This window comes from Pituophis catenifer, unplaced genomic scaffold, assembly GCF_029215685.1.
Source record: "Pituophis catenifer annectens isolate HBS135680 unplaced genomic scaffold, rPitCat1.0.hap2 SCAF_14, whole genome shotgun sequence".
Taxonomy (NCBI): Eukaryota; Metazoa; Chordata; class Lepidosauria; order Squamata; family Colubridae; genus Pituophis; species Pituophis catenifer.
Window position 1 is genome coordinate 8,418,522 of NW_027256894.1, and position 13,477 is coordinate 8,431,998.

General features: G+C 45.8%; 1 protein-coding gene across 1 annotated transcript in view; it reads left to right on the forward strand.

Annotated features, from left to right (window-relative positions):
* The window catches only part of SLCO3A1 (solute carrier organic anion transporter family member 3A1), a 152,604-nt gene extending 139,933 nt beyond the window's left edge, over positions 1 to 12,671 (forward strand). The window contains exons 8-10 of the mRNA XM_070953592.1: positions 1,944 to 2,119; positions 8,986 to 9,050; positions 11,160 to 12,671. Coding sequence (XP_070809693.1) covers positions 1,944 to 2,119; positions 8,986 to 9,050; positions 11,160 to 11,539 — 621 coding nt within the window. The 3' untranslated portion in view covers positions 11,540 to 12,671. The remainder of the gene's footprint in view (positions 1 to 1,943; positions 2,120 to 8,985; positions 9,051 to 11,159) is intronic.
* Positions 12,672 to 13,477: the final 806 nt, after the last annotated feature.

Genomic DNA, 13,477 nt, shown 5'->3' on the forward strand with positions numbered 1-13,477 from the left:
TTAGAAACACTTTCCCCCTGGGAAACCCAGAATCTTCCCTTTATCTCTTCCTTGCCAGGGATCTGAATTTATGGTAATTTTCTCGAAGTCCTGCTTATTTGAAAGGCTTGAAAGAATCAAAGAAAAAATACAATGGCGTGCTTCCGAGGTCAAATCTCTTTAAACTGTTTTACTCTCTCCGTCGGCAGAGGAGCAAAAGAAAGATATATATATATATATATATATGGAGAGAGAGAGAGAGAGAGAGAGAGAGAGAGAGAGAGAGAGAGAGAGAGAGAGAGAGAGAGAGAGCCTCTTGCCAAGATCTTTGTTTTGTAAGAAAAGGGCAACACAACACTGGAAGAGCGACCCCCATATGTCAGTGGGATTCACGGTTATGCCATGATTCTGCAGAAGGATCTGTCTCTCTTCCAAAATCAGCCAAGGTCAACTCAAAGTGCTGCCATTTCTGAAGCTACAATAATAAGTCATTGTGTAACTGGGCGCTTGTTAATGTGTGGACAACGCCTACGGAAATCTGAGAAGCCAGAATAAAGTCAAAGGAGAAGGCAGACTCTGCTGCCTCCCACTGGGTCAATCTCAAGGGGTCCCTTAGTTCTTCAAGGAATTTTAGGAAATGGAATGCCAGAAGGTTTAACTACTTGGTGCTCTCTGATCTTAGCAGATGTTTCATTACCCAATGAGGTTACATCATCAGTGCTAGAAGGGAGTGGGGTGTGCAGAGAGGAAGAGGGCCAAGGGGGTTCTTGGTGCTCTCTGATATTAGCTGTTCTCTTGCAGATGTTTCATTACCCAATGAGGTTACATCATCAGTGCTAGAAGGGAGTGGGGTGTGCAGAGAGGAAGAGGATCATGGGGTCCTTGGTGCTTTCTGAGCTTGGTTGTTTTCTTGTATATGTTTCATGATCCAAACTAGGTAACATCATTAATGTTTATCCAAGCAATGGTTGTCCAAGAGTAGTCTAGGAACCAGCCACCAATTCAATTCATGTCCTCCATGGAAGATCTTAAGTCCACAATTACTACCGAACCAGTAGTAAAAAACGCTACCAGTTCGCCGAATCGGTAGTAAAAAAATGCTTTAAAAAAGTAAAAAAAAAAAAAAGGTTCCGACGATCACAGCTGTGCTGCACGATCGTCAGAACTTCTTTTTTTTTTTTTACTTTTTTAAAGCATTTTTTTAACTACCTATTCGCCCGAACAGGTAGTAAAAGAATGCTTTTAAAAAGCTTTTTAAAAGGTTCCCAAGATCGCGCGACACAGCTGTGATCTGGGGGACCTTTTTTTTAACCTTTTTAAAGCATTTTTTTACTACCAGTTCGGCGAACTGGTAGCGTTTTTTACTACCAGTTCGGGCAAACCAGCCTGAACCAGTAGCATTTTACCCCTGATGCTGCCTCCCACTGTGTCCATCTCAAGAGCTTCCTTAGTTCTCCGAGGACTTTTAGGAGGTGAATGGTATAGGATTCGTCCACCACTACATTTATTTATTTATTTATTTATTTATTTATTTATTTATTTATTTATTTATTTATTTATTTATTTATTGGTTCGATTTATATGCCGCCCTTCTCTGGAGACTCAGGGCGGCTTACAATGCGTTAAGCAATAGCCTTCATACTTTTGTATATACCTGCTTAGTAGGGCTTTCGCCCCCCACCCCCAAGCGGTGTTCTATTTTATACAAAGTCAGCTTATTGCCCCCACAATCCGGGTCCTCATTTTACCTACCTCGGAAGGATGGAAGGCTGAGTCAATCTTGAGCCTGGTGAGATTTGAACTTGCAGTAATAGCAGGCAGCTGGTGCTAGTTAACAGCACTTTAGTCTGCTGCGCCACCAAGGCTCTTCAATCTGTGTCTCTTGTGGAACGTCAGGGGTGACATTCCATTGGTTCCATGCAACAGGATCTTCTCCCTCAACCATCTCTTGCCTTCTGTCCTAGAATCTCACCGGTTGCACCTGCCTCACCTTAGCCCCAGCCGGGGATGCCACGGTCGTTCCTGGGAAGTGCCCCAGCCCTGGATGCCAAGAAGCCTTCCTGACATTTCTCTGTGTGATGTGCGTCTGCAGCATGATTGGAGCCATGGCCCAAACTCCCTCCGTCATCATCCTCATCAGGTGAGACCTTGCGCTGGCAGGGCAGAGACAAGGAGCCCTCTGCGTGGGACGAAGTCCCAGGGAAAGCATTCAAGGGAGTGGAGGATGGCTCTTGGGGTCTTTTGATACCTTTGGATCTAGTGGTCAGGGTTCCAAGCAGGTGAAATTCAGCAGGTTCTGGAGAACCGGTAGCGGACATTTTGAGTAGTTCAGAGAACCGGCAAATGCCACCTCTGGCTGGCCTCAGAGTGGGGTGGGAATGGAGACTTTGCAATATCATTTATTTATTTATTTATTTATTTATTTATTTATTTATTTATTTATTTATTTATTTATTTATTTTATTGAATTTATATACCGCCCTACTCCCGAAGGACTCAGGGCGGTGAACAGCCATAGAATAAAACATATAGATACAAAATTTAAAATAAAATGAAACGAATTAAATAATTTGGCTGAACAAATTTAAAACCCCAATAATTTAAAACCAAATTTAAAATTTCCATTTAAAAAGGGGAAAGACTTAGGTCAGGAGTGGGGCCGGAATGGAGATTTTGCAGTATCCTTCCCCCAGGAGTGGGATGGGAATGGGGATTTTGCAGTATCCTTCCCCTGGAGTGGGGTGGGAATGGGGATTTTGCAGTATCCTTTCCCTGCCACACCTACCAAGTCACGCCCACCAAGCCACGCCCACAGAACCAGTAGTAAAAAAAATTGAATTCCACCACTGGTTCCAAGTAATAGAGCCATGCCAAGCGAAACTCTGAGGCAGGTGAATTCCTCAAAGAAGAGCTTTATTGGATATATCCTATTGGTACAAACCAGGTGAAAACCAACTCTGAAGATTCCCGCAGTTTTCACCTAATTAAAAGTAAAAGTTTTCTCTCCACCCCAAACCATCAGTCACATGGTTCAATCAAGACATCATCTGGTTGCCTGGCAACCAAATTCCTCCTTCCTCTGACCAGATGTGAGAATGTCCTTGGTTCCCAAGAGAAAGTATTTTATTTTGGGTACAAAACCCCAGATATCTCTAATCCCCCCCACTCCTTCCTATCCCTCAGCCCCAGTGTGGCAACACTGAAGCTCCAAGATGGCTTCAGTGTTGACACTAGTCTTATTTCCAATGGATCTTATTTGGGGTCACTGAATTACAGAGAAAAATGAGTCCAGCGAAGTCCTACAGACACTGTGATATACACCAGACATTAACGATGCCGTGGAAAATGAAATTGGAATATACCATTACTCTGCTTTTTCTGGTGTCTGTTGTAACTTTGAACAATTGCTAAGCGACAGGTCGTAAAATGAGGATTAGCAGTTATAGGTCATGGTAGTGGTGACATCCCCTCTTGAAGTGTAGGGAAGGAAGGTGGCTTCCCTTGGAACATAGCATGCCAGGAAGTCAGGTTGATTTCATTTTGGCTTGGAGAGATGCACCTCTTTCTGTGCCCAGTAATTACAGATGATAGATAGACAGACAGGCAGACGGACACTGTAGATAGATACTGTAGATAGATTACATGGATGGATGGGTGGGTGGGTGGGTAGGTAGGTAGGTAGATAGATAGATAGATAGATAGATAGATAGATAGATAGATAGATAGATAGATAGATAGATAGACAGACACTGTAAATAGATACTGTAGATAGATTACATGAATGGATAGATAGATGGATGGATAGATAGATAGATAGATAGATAGATAGATAGATAGATAGATAGATAGATAGATAGATAGATAGATAGATACAGTAGATAGACAGACAGACAGACACTAAATAGATACTGTAGATAGATTACATGGATGGATAGACGGATGGATGGATGGATAGATAGATAGAGTAGATAGATTAGATAGATAGATAGATAGATGATAGATAGATAGATAGATAGATAGATAGATAGATAGATAGATAGATAGAGAGACGGACGGACGGACGGACGGACGGACGGACGGACAGACAGACAGACAGACAGACACTGTAGATAGATACCATAGATAGATTACATGGATGGATGGATGGATGGATGGATGGATGGATGGATAGAGTAGAGAGATAGAGAGATAGATAGAGTAGTTAGATAGACAGACAGACAGACAGACAGACAGACAGACAGACAGACAGACAGACACTGTAGATAGATACCGTAGATAGATTACATGGATGGATGGATGGATGGATGGATGGATGGATGGATGGAGTAAAGAGATAGAGAGATAGATAGAGTAGTTAAATAGATAGACAGACAGACAGACAAGACAGACAGACAGACAGACAGACAGACAGACACTGTAGATAGATACCGTAGATAGATTACATGGATACATGGAGAGAGAGAGAGAGAGAGAGAGAGAGATGAGAGGGAGAGGGAGAGATTTACACACTTCCTGGTCGTCGTCCCCCCCCCCAAAAAAAATCAGGTGTGGATAATAACTCAAGGGACATGTATGGTCTGAGGGGATACCTTTTAGAGGCCCAGAACATTACCAGCGGTCCCTGAATTCTGGTACACCTATTTTTTTTTCAGTCTGGTGTGTGTGTGTGTGTGTGTGTGTGTGTGTGTGTGCGCTCACGCAGTGATGGGTTGCTTGAGAGAATTTAAAGGGTCAAACAAGAGGCTTAAACTCTCAAACCACCAAACCACTCTCCTTCTGAAAGAGGCTGATGTTTGTTTGTTTTTTCCCAACGGGGAAAAGCAAGTCAAGAGGGCCTACACCCTTTTTGTCTTCTGCCCATTTTTTTTCATCCGCCCTGCCGGTTCGAATCTCCCTTGCAGGCTAATTGTTAACGCCGTTTTTCTGTTTAATCCCAGCCTGGTTCACGGCCCTTTTTTCCTGCCTTGAATCAGCCTCAGCGCCTTTGTAATGTGGGGTTTCCAGTAGATGAAACATACCCGGGAGAAGCTAATTAGTAGGTCCTCTGAAGGCGCCGTGTGGCCACTTCACAGCAGAGCTTGGCGCTTTGCTTCCGTCTTTTATCTTCCCGGTTGCAGCTGCTTCGAAAATTAAACTTTCCCCTTCAAGAGCAGGGCATCCCTCAACCCTTTGAGGCAGGCAAGGTCAAAAAACAGACGCAGCAGGGGCTCCGAGAATGCCGTTTACGGCTGCAAGTTAGAAGAACAAAATCTTGAAAGCTTATCACCAGAAAGACCAAAACTGAGCTTCTGCCTTGGGATTTTGTCTTTCTCAAGACTGAGAAATATTTTCTGAAAGTCGCCCTTTCAGGGTTGGCTCGTCGCTTCCCCTATTCTGTCCTTAGCTGAGACATTAATGAGGCGGGGGTTGCATAACCAGAACTGTTTATTTACCTCAAACAGCAACGATACGACAGACGGAACAGAACAGCAACTTCAGCACTGACAGCTCTTTTACACCCCGAGCTGTCAAATGAACTAACCAATAAGAACACAGTAACTCTCCCGCGCGAGTTAACCACACCCCTCTAGCCAATCCTCTGGCAGTTGCTGGGCTGCCGTGATCACAACACTCCTTCATCCCCGGCTATAACATACATAGTCTTTTAGTTACTCCGGGCGCCTGCGCGCTCGAGCCGAACGTCTTAACTCAGGCACCGGCTCTAGGTGAACTGGTTCAGCTTCCGGAGATGATGCTGCAGATGGCCCCTCCTGCTCGCCGGCTGGGATGACAACTACCGGTACATTCCGTTTCGACTCATGATGTTCAGGTGCCGGCGATGGCAGATTGATCGCTTGTGACGGCAGGAGGGTAGTTTCAGCTCGGGGAGCCATGCGAGGGATCACCGCATCATGCACGCTCGGGATTGTTGCCAGTTGCTTCCTTAGTTGGTCCACGTGTCGATGCCACAGTCGGCCGTCATTCAAAAGTATCCTGTAAGAGCAGGGGCCGGTTACAGCACTTACTAGTCCTGGTAGCCAGCGAGGCTTCCCCCCAAAATTCCAAGCAAAAACCATATCTCCTTCCACAAAAACCCGCAAACCCTTATCCAAACTCTGGGACCCCACCTTGGGATGAAGGAGATACGGTTTTTGCTCGCATGGCCCTATTTAAGGTACATTTAAAATCACCGCATAGTCTCACGGAGCCGTCAGGCTTAATGGGAACCACTATGGGTGTTTCCCATTTGGAGTGGTCAGTTGGCTCTAGGACCCCTTGGGCAATGAGCTTGTCCAGCTCTGCATCTACTTTAGGCCTAAGAGCAAGAGGGACTCTGCGTGGCTTTAGCCTTATTGGCGCCACATTAGGATCCAGGTTCAAAGAAATGGGGGACCCTACATATTTTCCCAATGTACCAGCAAAAACGTTGGCAAATTCAGTGAAAAGGCCTTCCTCCCCCAGAACCGACGTAGAGTGTACACCAGATATTTTCAACCCCAGCGCCCTGAACCAATCCATGCCTAATAAACTAGGCAGGACCCCTTTTACCACAATTAAAGGTAAATGCCCCACAAAACAATCTGATTCCACTAGGAATCGCCCCTGTCCTAGAATGGGGATAGAATTTCCCTGATAGTCCCGAAGTCTGATGGGGCACTGCTGTAGCTGACTCTTGGTAATTGTCGGGATCAAACGTCTCAAAACCCCCCAGGACACTATGGATTTTGCAGACCCAGTGTCCAATTCCATCTGACAGGAGGCGCCCTCTATTTTTACTGTCATCGAAAGCTTGGCGCCATTCAGCGCGGAGGAGCGTGCGGTCACCTCATTAACGCAGTGTGCACGGAAAGTGGGAACACAACTCTCCTTTCCCGAATGGCGAGGTGTTTATGCAGCAGACGACTTTGCCGTTGAACGGCAGACCTTCGCAATATGCCCTTGTTTACCGCAACAGCGGCAAACAGCTGACCTGAAACGACAGGTTGCTCTGGGGTGCCCCTCTCCACAACTGAGGCAACTGGCTTTAGGCCCCGCCTTCACTCGGGGGCTGCTCCAATGGGTTTTGGATGCTCGCAGGCAGCTCACGCCCATCTTCTCATCCGTGGAGTCGTCTGAGGTGATGTCCTGCTGGTGAACTGAGGCAGCCGCTTGGGATGACGCAGGGAAGGACTTCCTGATGTCAGCGGTGGATTTTTCAGACATCTCCGCCGCCTGGGCTTCTTCTATGGCGGTCTGCAAATCTAGGTTTTTCTTAGCTAACAACCGCCTCTGCAGTCGAATGTCCCTCACCCCGCACACCAGCTGTTCTACCAGTGCGTCGTCCAAATCTCTATATTCACAATCCAGGGCGGCTGTTCTAAGACGAGCCATGTAATGATTTAGCGACTCCCCCTCCTCCTGTATAACTTGTCGCAGTTTGAACCGACGGGCTATTTTAGAAGGGGCCGGGGAGTAATGGTTCTTCAGCTTTTCACGTAACAAATCCCAAGTAGCGGTGTGCACAGGGGCAGGAGCGAATAAGGCTCGGGCAGTCGCAAACACCTCAGGGCCACAAGAATTTAAGAAATGTGCCCCTTTTCTGCCGCTGGAGAGATCAGTGAAATCATTTACTTCCAGGAAGCATTCGAATCTCTCCATATATGCATCCCATGTTTCTGCGAGGGCATCATAGGGAGCAAACGTTGGTGGGGCCATCTCAGTCTCTTTACAGGGACTCAGCAGGGGTTAAATCCCACCTTCGTCGCCAGTATTCTGTCCTTAGCTGAGACATTAATGAGGCGGGGGTTGCATAACCAGAACTGTTTATTTACCTCAAACAGCAATGCTACGACAGACGGAACAGAACAGCAACTTCAGCACTGACAGCTCTTTTATACCCCAAGCTGTCAAATGAACTAACCAATAAGAACACAGTAACTCTCCCGCGCGAGTTAACCACACCCCTCTAGCCAATCCGCTGGCAGTTGCCAGGCTGCCGTGATCACAACATCCCCCGTTCCCAAGTTTGGGTCCAACGTTCCTTCACAACTCCTAACGACTATAAAATCCCTCCATCTCTCTCTTTCATGCACACACGCACACACAAACACACACACTCAATTACACAAACCCTGAGCAGACCATTGGTCCAAAGCCAACTTCTCTTTCTGCTGCAGAAAATTTTCCCCTGCTTTGGAATCTATGAGCTAAAAAATGATAGGAATCTGATTGAAATCTGTCTGTCTGTCTGTCTATCTATCATCTCTAACCTAATCAATCAATCTCATCTATCTATCTAATCTATGTATGGTATCTCAGTATTTCTCTCTCTCTCTCTCTCTCTCTCTTCCTCCTCCTCCTCCCTCTCTATCTATCTATCTATCTATCTATCTATCTATCTATCTATCTATCTATCTATCTCTAACCTAATCGATCCATGTCATCTATCTAATCTATGTATAGTATCTCAGTATTTCTCTCTCTCTCTCTCTCTCTCTCTTCCTCCTCCTCCTCCCTCTCTATCTATCTATCTATCTATCTATCTATCTATCTATCTATCTATCTATCTATCTATCTCTAACCTAATCGATCCATGTCATCTATCTAATCTATGTATAGTATCTCAGTATTCCTCTCTCTCTCTCTCTCATCTACCTACCTACTTATCTCTGTCAGTCAGTCAGTCAGTCAGTCAGTCAGTCAGTCAGTCAGTCTGCCTGTCTGCCTGCCTGCCTGCCTGTCTGTCTGTCTGTCTATTGCTATCTCTATATATCTATGTCTGTCTTTGTCTCTGTCATATCTATCATCTTTCTATATCTATCTATCTATCTATCTATCTATCTATCTATCTATCTATCTATCTATCTATCTATCTATCTATCTATCTATCTATCTATCTATCCACCCATCCACCCACCCACCCACCCACCCACCCACCCACCCACCCACCCATCTATCTATCTATCTATCTATCTATCTATCTATCTATCTATCTATCTATCTATCTCCCATCTTAATGATATTTGCTTGAATCTCTCTTCCATACAGAACTGTGAGCCCGGAGCTCAAATCATACGCTTTAGGAGTTCTCTTCCTTCTCCTCCGATTGTTAGGTGAGTGAAATTTGTGCTTCCTTCTGCTCCCTTCTCCTTCTCCAGAGAAGCAGGGAGTCCTGATGAGAGCTAGACCTGAGTGATGAACCCAGATTAGGTCCAGTTGGAGACGTCAGCAGCCCTTCTTCCACCGATTGTCCTCCAAGCGTTTTGTGTTATATCACAAGTGGGTCGTTTCTGCAGAGGCTGGTTCTTCCCTTGCTGCAAGTTCTTTAGAAACGAATCTTGTATGAATACGATGTCAGCTCATGCACCTGAATTCTCTGGACCTTTTCTGGATTTTCTGGATTTGCACGAGAGACTGAACTATGAACTAATCAACATATTCTGTTCTCACAACACATTACGCTATAGAAAAGTAACCAAACTTAATCACTAGCCAACTTTCACATTGTACAGATTCAGATACTAGGTGTTCTGCCCCAGCTACGGACCCCAAAGAACGCAGCACACACAAAGTCCATACAAACCTTACTTTACTAATTAAGGACTACTAATGAGTTTTTCTTAGTAGTTGTTCAAACACAAGTACAGTTTAAATCAGTCTTTTCTGAACAAGGGCTGTTAATTTAACTTCATTAACAGCTGACAAGAATCCAAAGAACAATAACTCAATTCTGAAACACAGTATTTCAGATAACCGTAATCTTACTGTGGTTGGCAGAATGCCCAGAAGCAATTTGCAGGAAAACTGACAAGAAAGGAGCAAGAGCCGATCAGATGTTTCTGGAATCAAGACGCAAAGGAATATGAACAAAGTTATTTCCTGCAAATTGCCTCAGTCGTTGTCCTTCCTTAAATAGGCTAGGGGAGTGGCCAATTAGTCCCAAGCCTTACTCTTGAGGAGACCTCCTCCTGAGGAGCCACTCCTGCCTTTTGGCAGCTTTGCACGCTTATGCATCAAGAAGAGGCTCCTCCTCTTCTTCCTCTTCACTTATGGGAGCTTCTGGAGATTCTGAAGGCCCTGGCTGAATCTCCGCCTCTGGCACATCTTCTCCAGCCTCCTCATTGTCCGACTCAAGTGCCAGCTGTACAGGCTGCTGGCGCATCACCACACCAGCCTCCTCGCTGTCTGAATCAGCTACTAGCTGCACAGGCCGCTGATGGCCACAACACTAGGTCAATAACTATCTATACCTTTCCCTTGTCAGATCTATAGGAACTTGGTTTCAACATCAATATTTCCAGAACAGCCATCACTGCTCTTAGTTTTCAGGGGTGACCCTCCCACTTAACATCACTTGCTGGAAAATAAGAGTGAGATGTTTCTGCATTGAAATCCTCCTTGTGGACTTCTGGAAGCCATCTCTTTGGCTTCTGGGACAACAGAACAGTGGACTTCCAGAGATCTTTGATCCAGCAGATGTTCCCCTTACGTTTGTAGAGAGTCTAGATCAGTGATGGCTCATCTTTTTGCCATCGCATGTCAGGAGGGGGAGGAGGTTCACATGCATGCATGCCCACACCCATAATTCTATGCACCCCAGGCATGCATGCGCGACCACTCCCCCCCCCCCCCGCTCCTGGCATGCGGTGGCCTGGTAGGCCTGTTTTTCTTTCTCACTTGGCTCCAGATCCTCTCTATGCATCTGGGAAGGGTGAAAACAGCTTTCCTCACCCCCTCAGAGGCCCTCCAGAGGTCCGAAATGGCCTGTTTCCCAACTTCCGGTTGGACAGGAAGTGATGTTTTTTGCTGTCCCCAGCCTCCAGAGCCTTTCTAGGAGTCTCTGGAGGCTGGGGACAGCAAAAAAGTCACTTCCTGTCCAACCAGAAGTTGGCAAACGGGCCGTTTCAGGACTCCGAGTGGGCGGGGAAGGTTGTTTTCACCCTCCCCAAATGCATAGAGAGGATCTGGAGCCAGGTGAGAAAGAAAAATGGGCCTTCCCTACCCCACCCAGGCCCTCTGGAGGCAGGAAACAGCCTGTTTCCCTACTTCTGGTGGGCCCAGAAGGTCCGAAAATCAGCTGGCGCCAGAGCTGAGCAGGCGTGCCCACTGATATGGCTACGCATGCCACCTGTGGCACACATGCCATAGGTTCACCATCACAGGTCTAGATGTTTCAGAGAATATTGCCGATATAAAAAAAATATCTCCTTCTACCTTCACAGGCTTTATCCCACCTCCCCTGATCTTTGGAGCAGGAATTGATTCCACCTGCCTTTTCTGGAGCACCTTCTGTGGTGAACAAGGAGCATGCGCCCTATATGACAACGTTGTCTATAGGTACCTGTATGTGAGCATCGCTATTACCCTGAAGTCACTTGCGTTCCTCCTTTACACCACAACCTGGCAGTGCCTGAGGAAAAACTATAAGAAATACATCAAGAACCATGAAGGCGGGCTCAGCACTACTGAGTTCTTTGCCTCCACTTTGACCCTGGACAACCTAGGACGAGACCCCCTTGGCCAGAATCCCTCTCACAGGACAAAATTTATCTACAACCTTGAAGACCATGAGTGGTGTGAAAACATGGAGTCTGTTTTATAGTGAATTAGAAAAGCGGATTGCTAACCCAAAGGTCCTTTTTGGAAGGAAGATATTTTATGAAACGTGTAATATATCCATACGAAGATGTTTTGGGAAGTCTAAGCAAAACAGAGTCCACTGCTCTTTCAAATATCTATCCATTACGTTCCAGGAGCTTCTCCGGAGGAAGAGGACAATCCGTCCTTTTGCTCCAAAAGCAGATGAACCAAGACGAGGAAGAGAAAGTGTAAAGACCAATCTGGAGTGAGAAATGGTGATGCCAAGTGGACCATCAGTATATCAAATGCCTTGGCTGGAGACATAACAGATGGGCAAAGTGTTTGGGGGGGCCTGGTTTTTCATTGGAGAACAGATCAGACGTCTGTCCTTGGGTGGAAAGGCAAACCCATGAAAGACAATTCCCAGCGAGGGGGGAAAATAGCAGAAGCAAGCTACAGCTGTTTCCAAAAATAAGTGCTCTGTGAAACTGAAGCATCGTTGGAGTAACCTTTGCAATACAAGCTTAAAAGACAACCACAAGGGTGCTATGCAGTCCTTTTCATGCTCTCCGTCTCTTGCTCTCTCTCTCATATCACAGGAAGCCCTGCCAGAACGGCTTCCCCTTTCTTGTCTCCAGCTGCAAAGTCCATAAGACCAACCTCAACAGCTGTTTGAAATGGGCAAACCCAATAGACGTGTCCGGTACAAGCCATGATGACGTCAAGTTGACATCACGACGTGCTGAATAAGAGCTACATCCCCGACTAGGAGTTAGATGCTGAATTAAGAGTTAGATAGGCTGCATCCTTTGCGTGCACATCACTGTTCGGATGCCATTGTGGCTTGTACCCAACACACTTAACGCAACTGCAACATTACAGTTCTTAAAGATACCAGCATTGCTTTTCTTAAACTATTTGGGAGCGGGTCTAGTAGTTCCATTTTGGTATGGGAATCGGGGCATTGTGCGTGTGTTTGTGTGTATGTGTGCAGTTGTGAGGAACAGAGGACGGGATGACTCTCGCCAAAGAGTCTGCCTGTCTAACTTTTTTCAACTTTTAGCAGGGTTGAAGTGGCGCGTAGGTCATCGTGGCCAACGTTGCCATTGAAAATGGGCAGAGGAGGTCTGGTTGAGCCATCACTGCCTTTTAAACATCTGTACATTTTTCTAGTTTTGTGTCGGCACTGGAAAAGGAAAGTTTTCAGTACGGCTTCCATTTGAATCAGAATATTGCTACCATGGCGAGAAAGAGAAATTATCCACTTTATTCCCTGAGCTGCTCAGCTACTCAGCCTCCCCTAGTTAAAAAACGGTCACAAAACTTGAGATTCCCTCCAATGGAAGCTTCGACGTGTTTTTGACCTTAGGGGGAAAAAACAACAACGAATAAACTGATAAATATATGTGCCTTTTTTTTTTTTGGAAAAAAAATGTATTTGCTTTACAAGAGTCAGACAGAGAAAAAGTAACCCACCTTTATCACAGGAAAGAGATGTAGGGCATACTTTGTAGCACTGGAGCAAAATCTCAGAGAGATCCCTTTCGTTAACAGAATAACAGAGTTGGAAGGGACCTTGGAGGTCTTCTAGTCCAGCCCTCAGACAGGAGATCTTATTTGTGAGTGGCAAAACAGAAAACTTGGACAAGTTTGGAATGAAACCTTTGCTTTTCACACGCCACTCACCAAAGTCCCTAAATACACTGATGGTCTCTTAAAACTTTTATATAGCATGTTCCTTTGGCTAGAACGAGAGTGAATTTCCCAAGATGGTTGACTGTCCCTTGCTGTCATCATCACCCAGAATGCCCTCTGGGCCTGGAGGGGGGGGCTCCAGAACAGAGAAGGCATTCTGGGAAAAATAACAACAGCCAGCTGGCTCCCTTGAGTTGGGGGGGGGGCTCTTCTTTCACGTTGTCACAAAGGCAGCATGCTTTCCAATGAAGAAAAGGCAAACTTT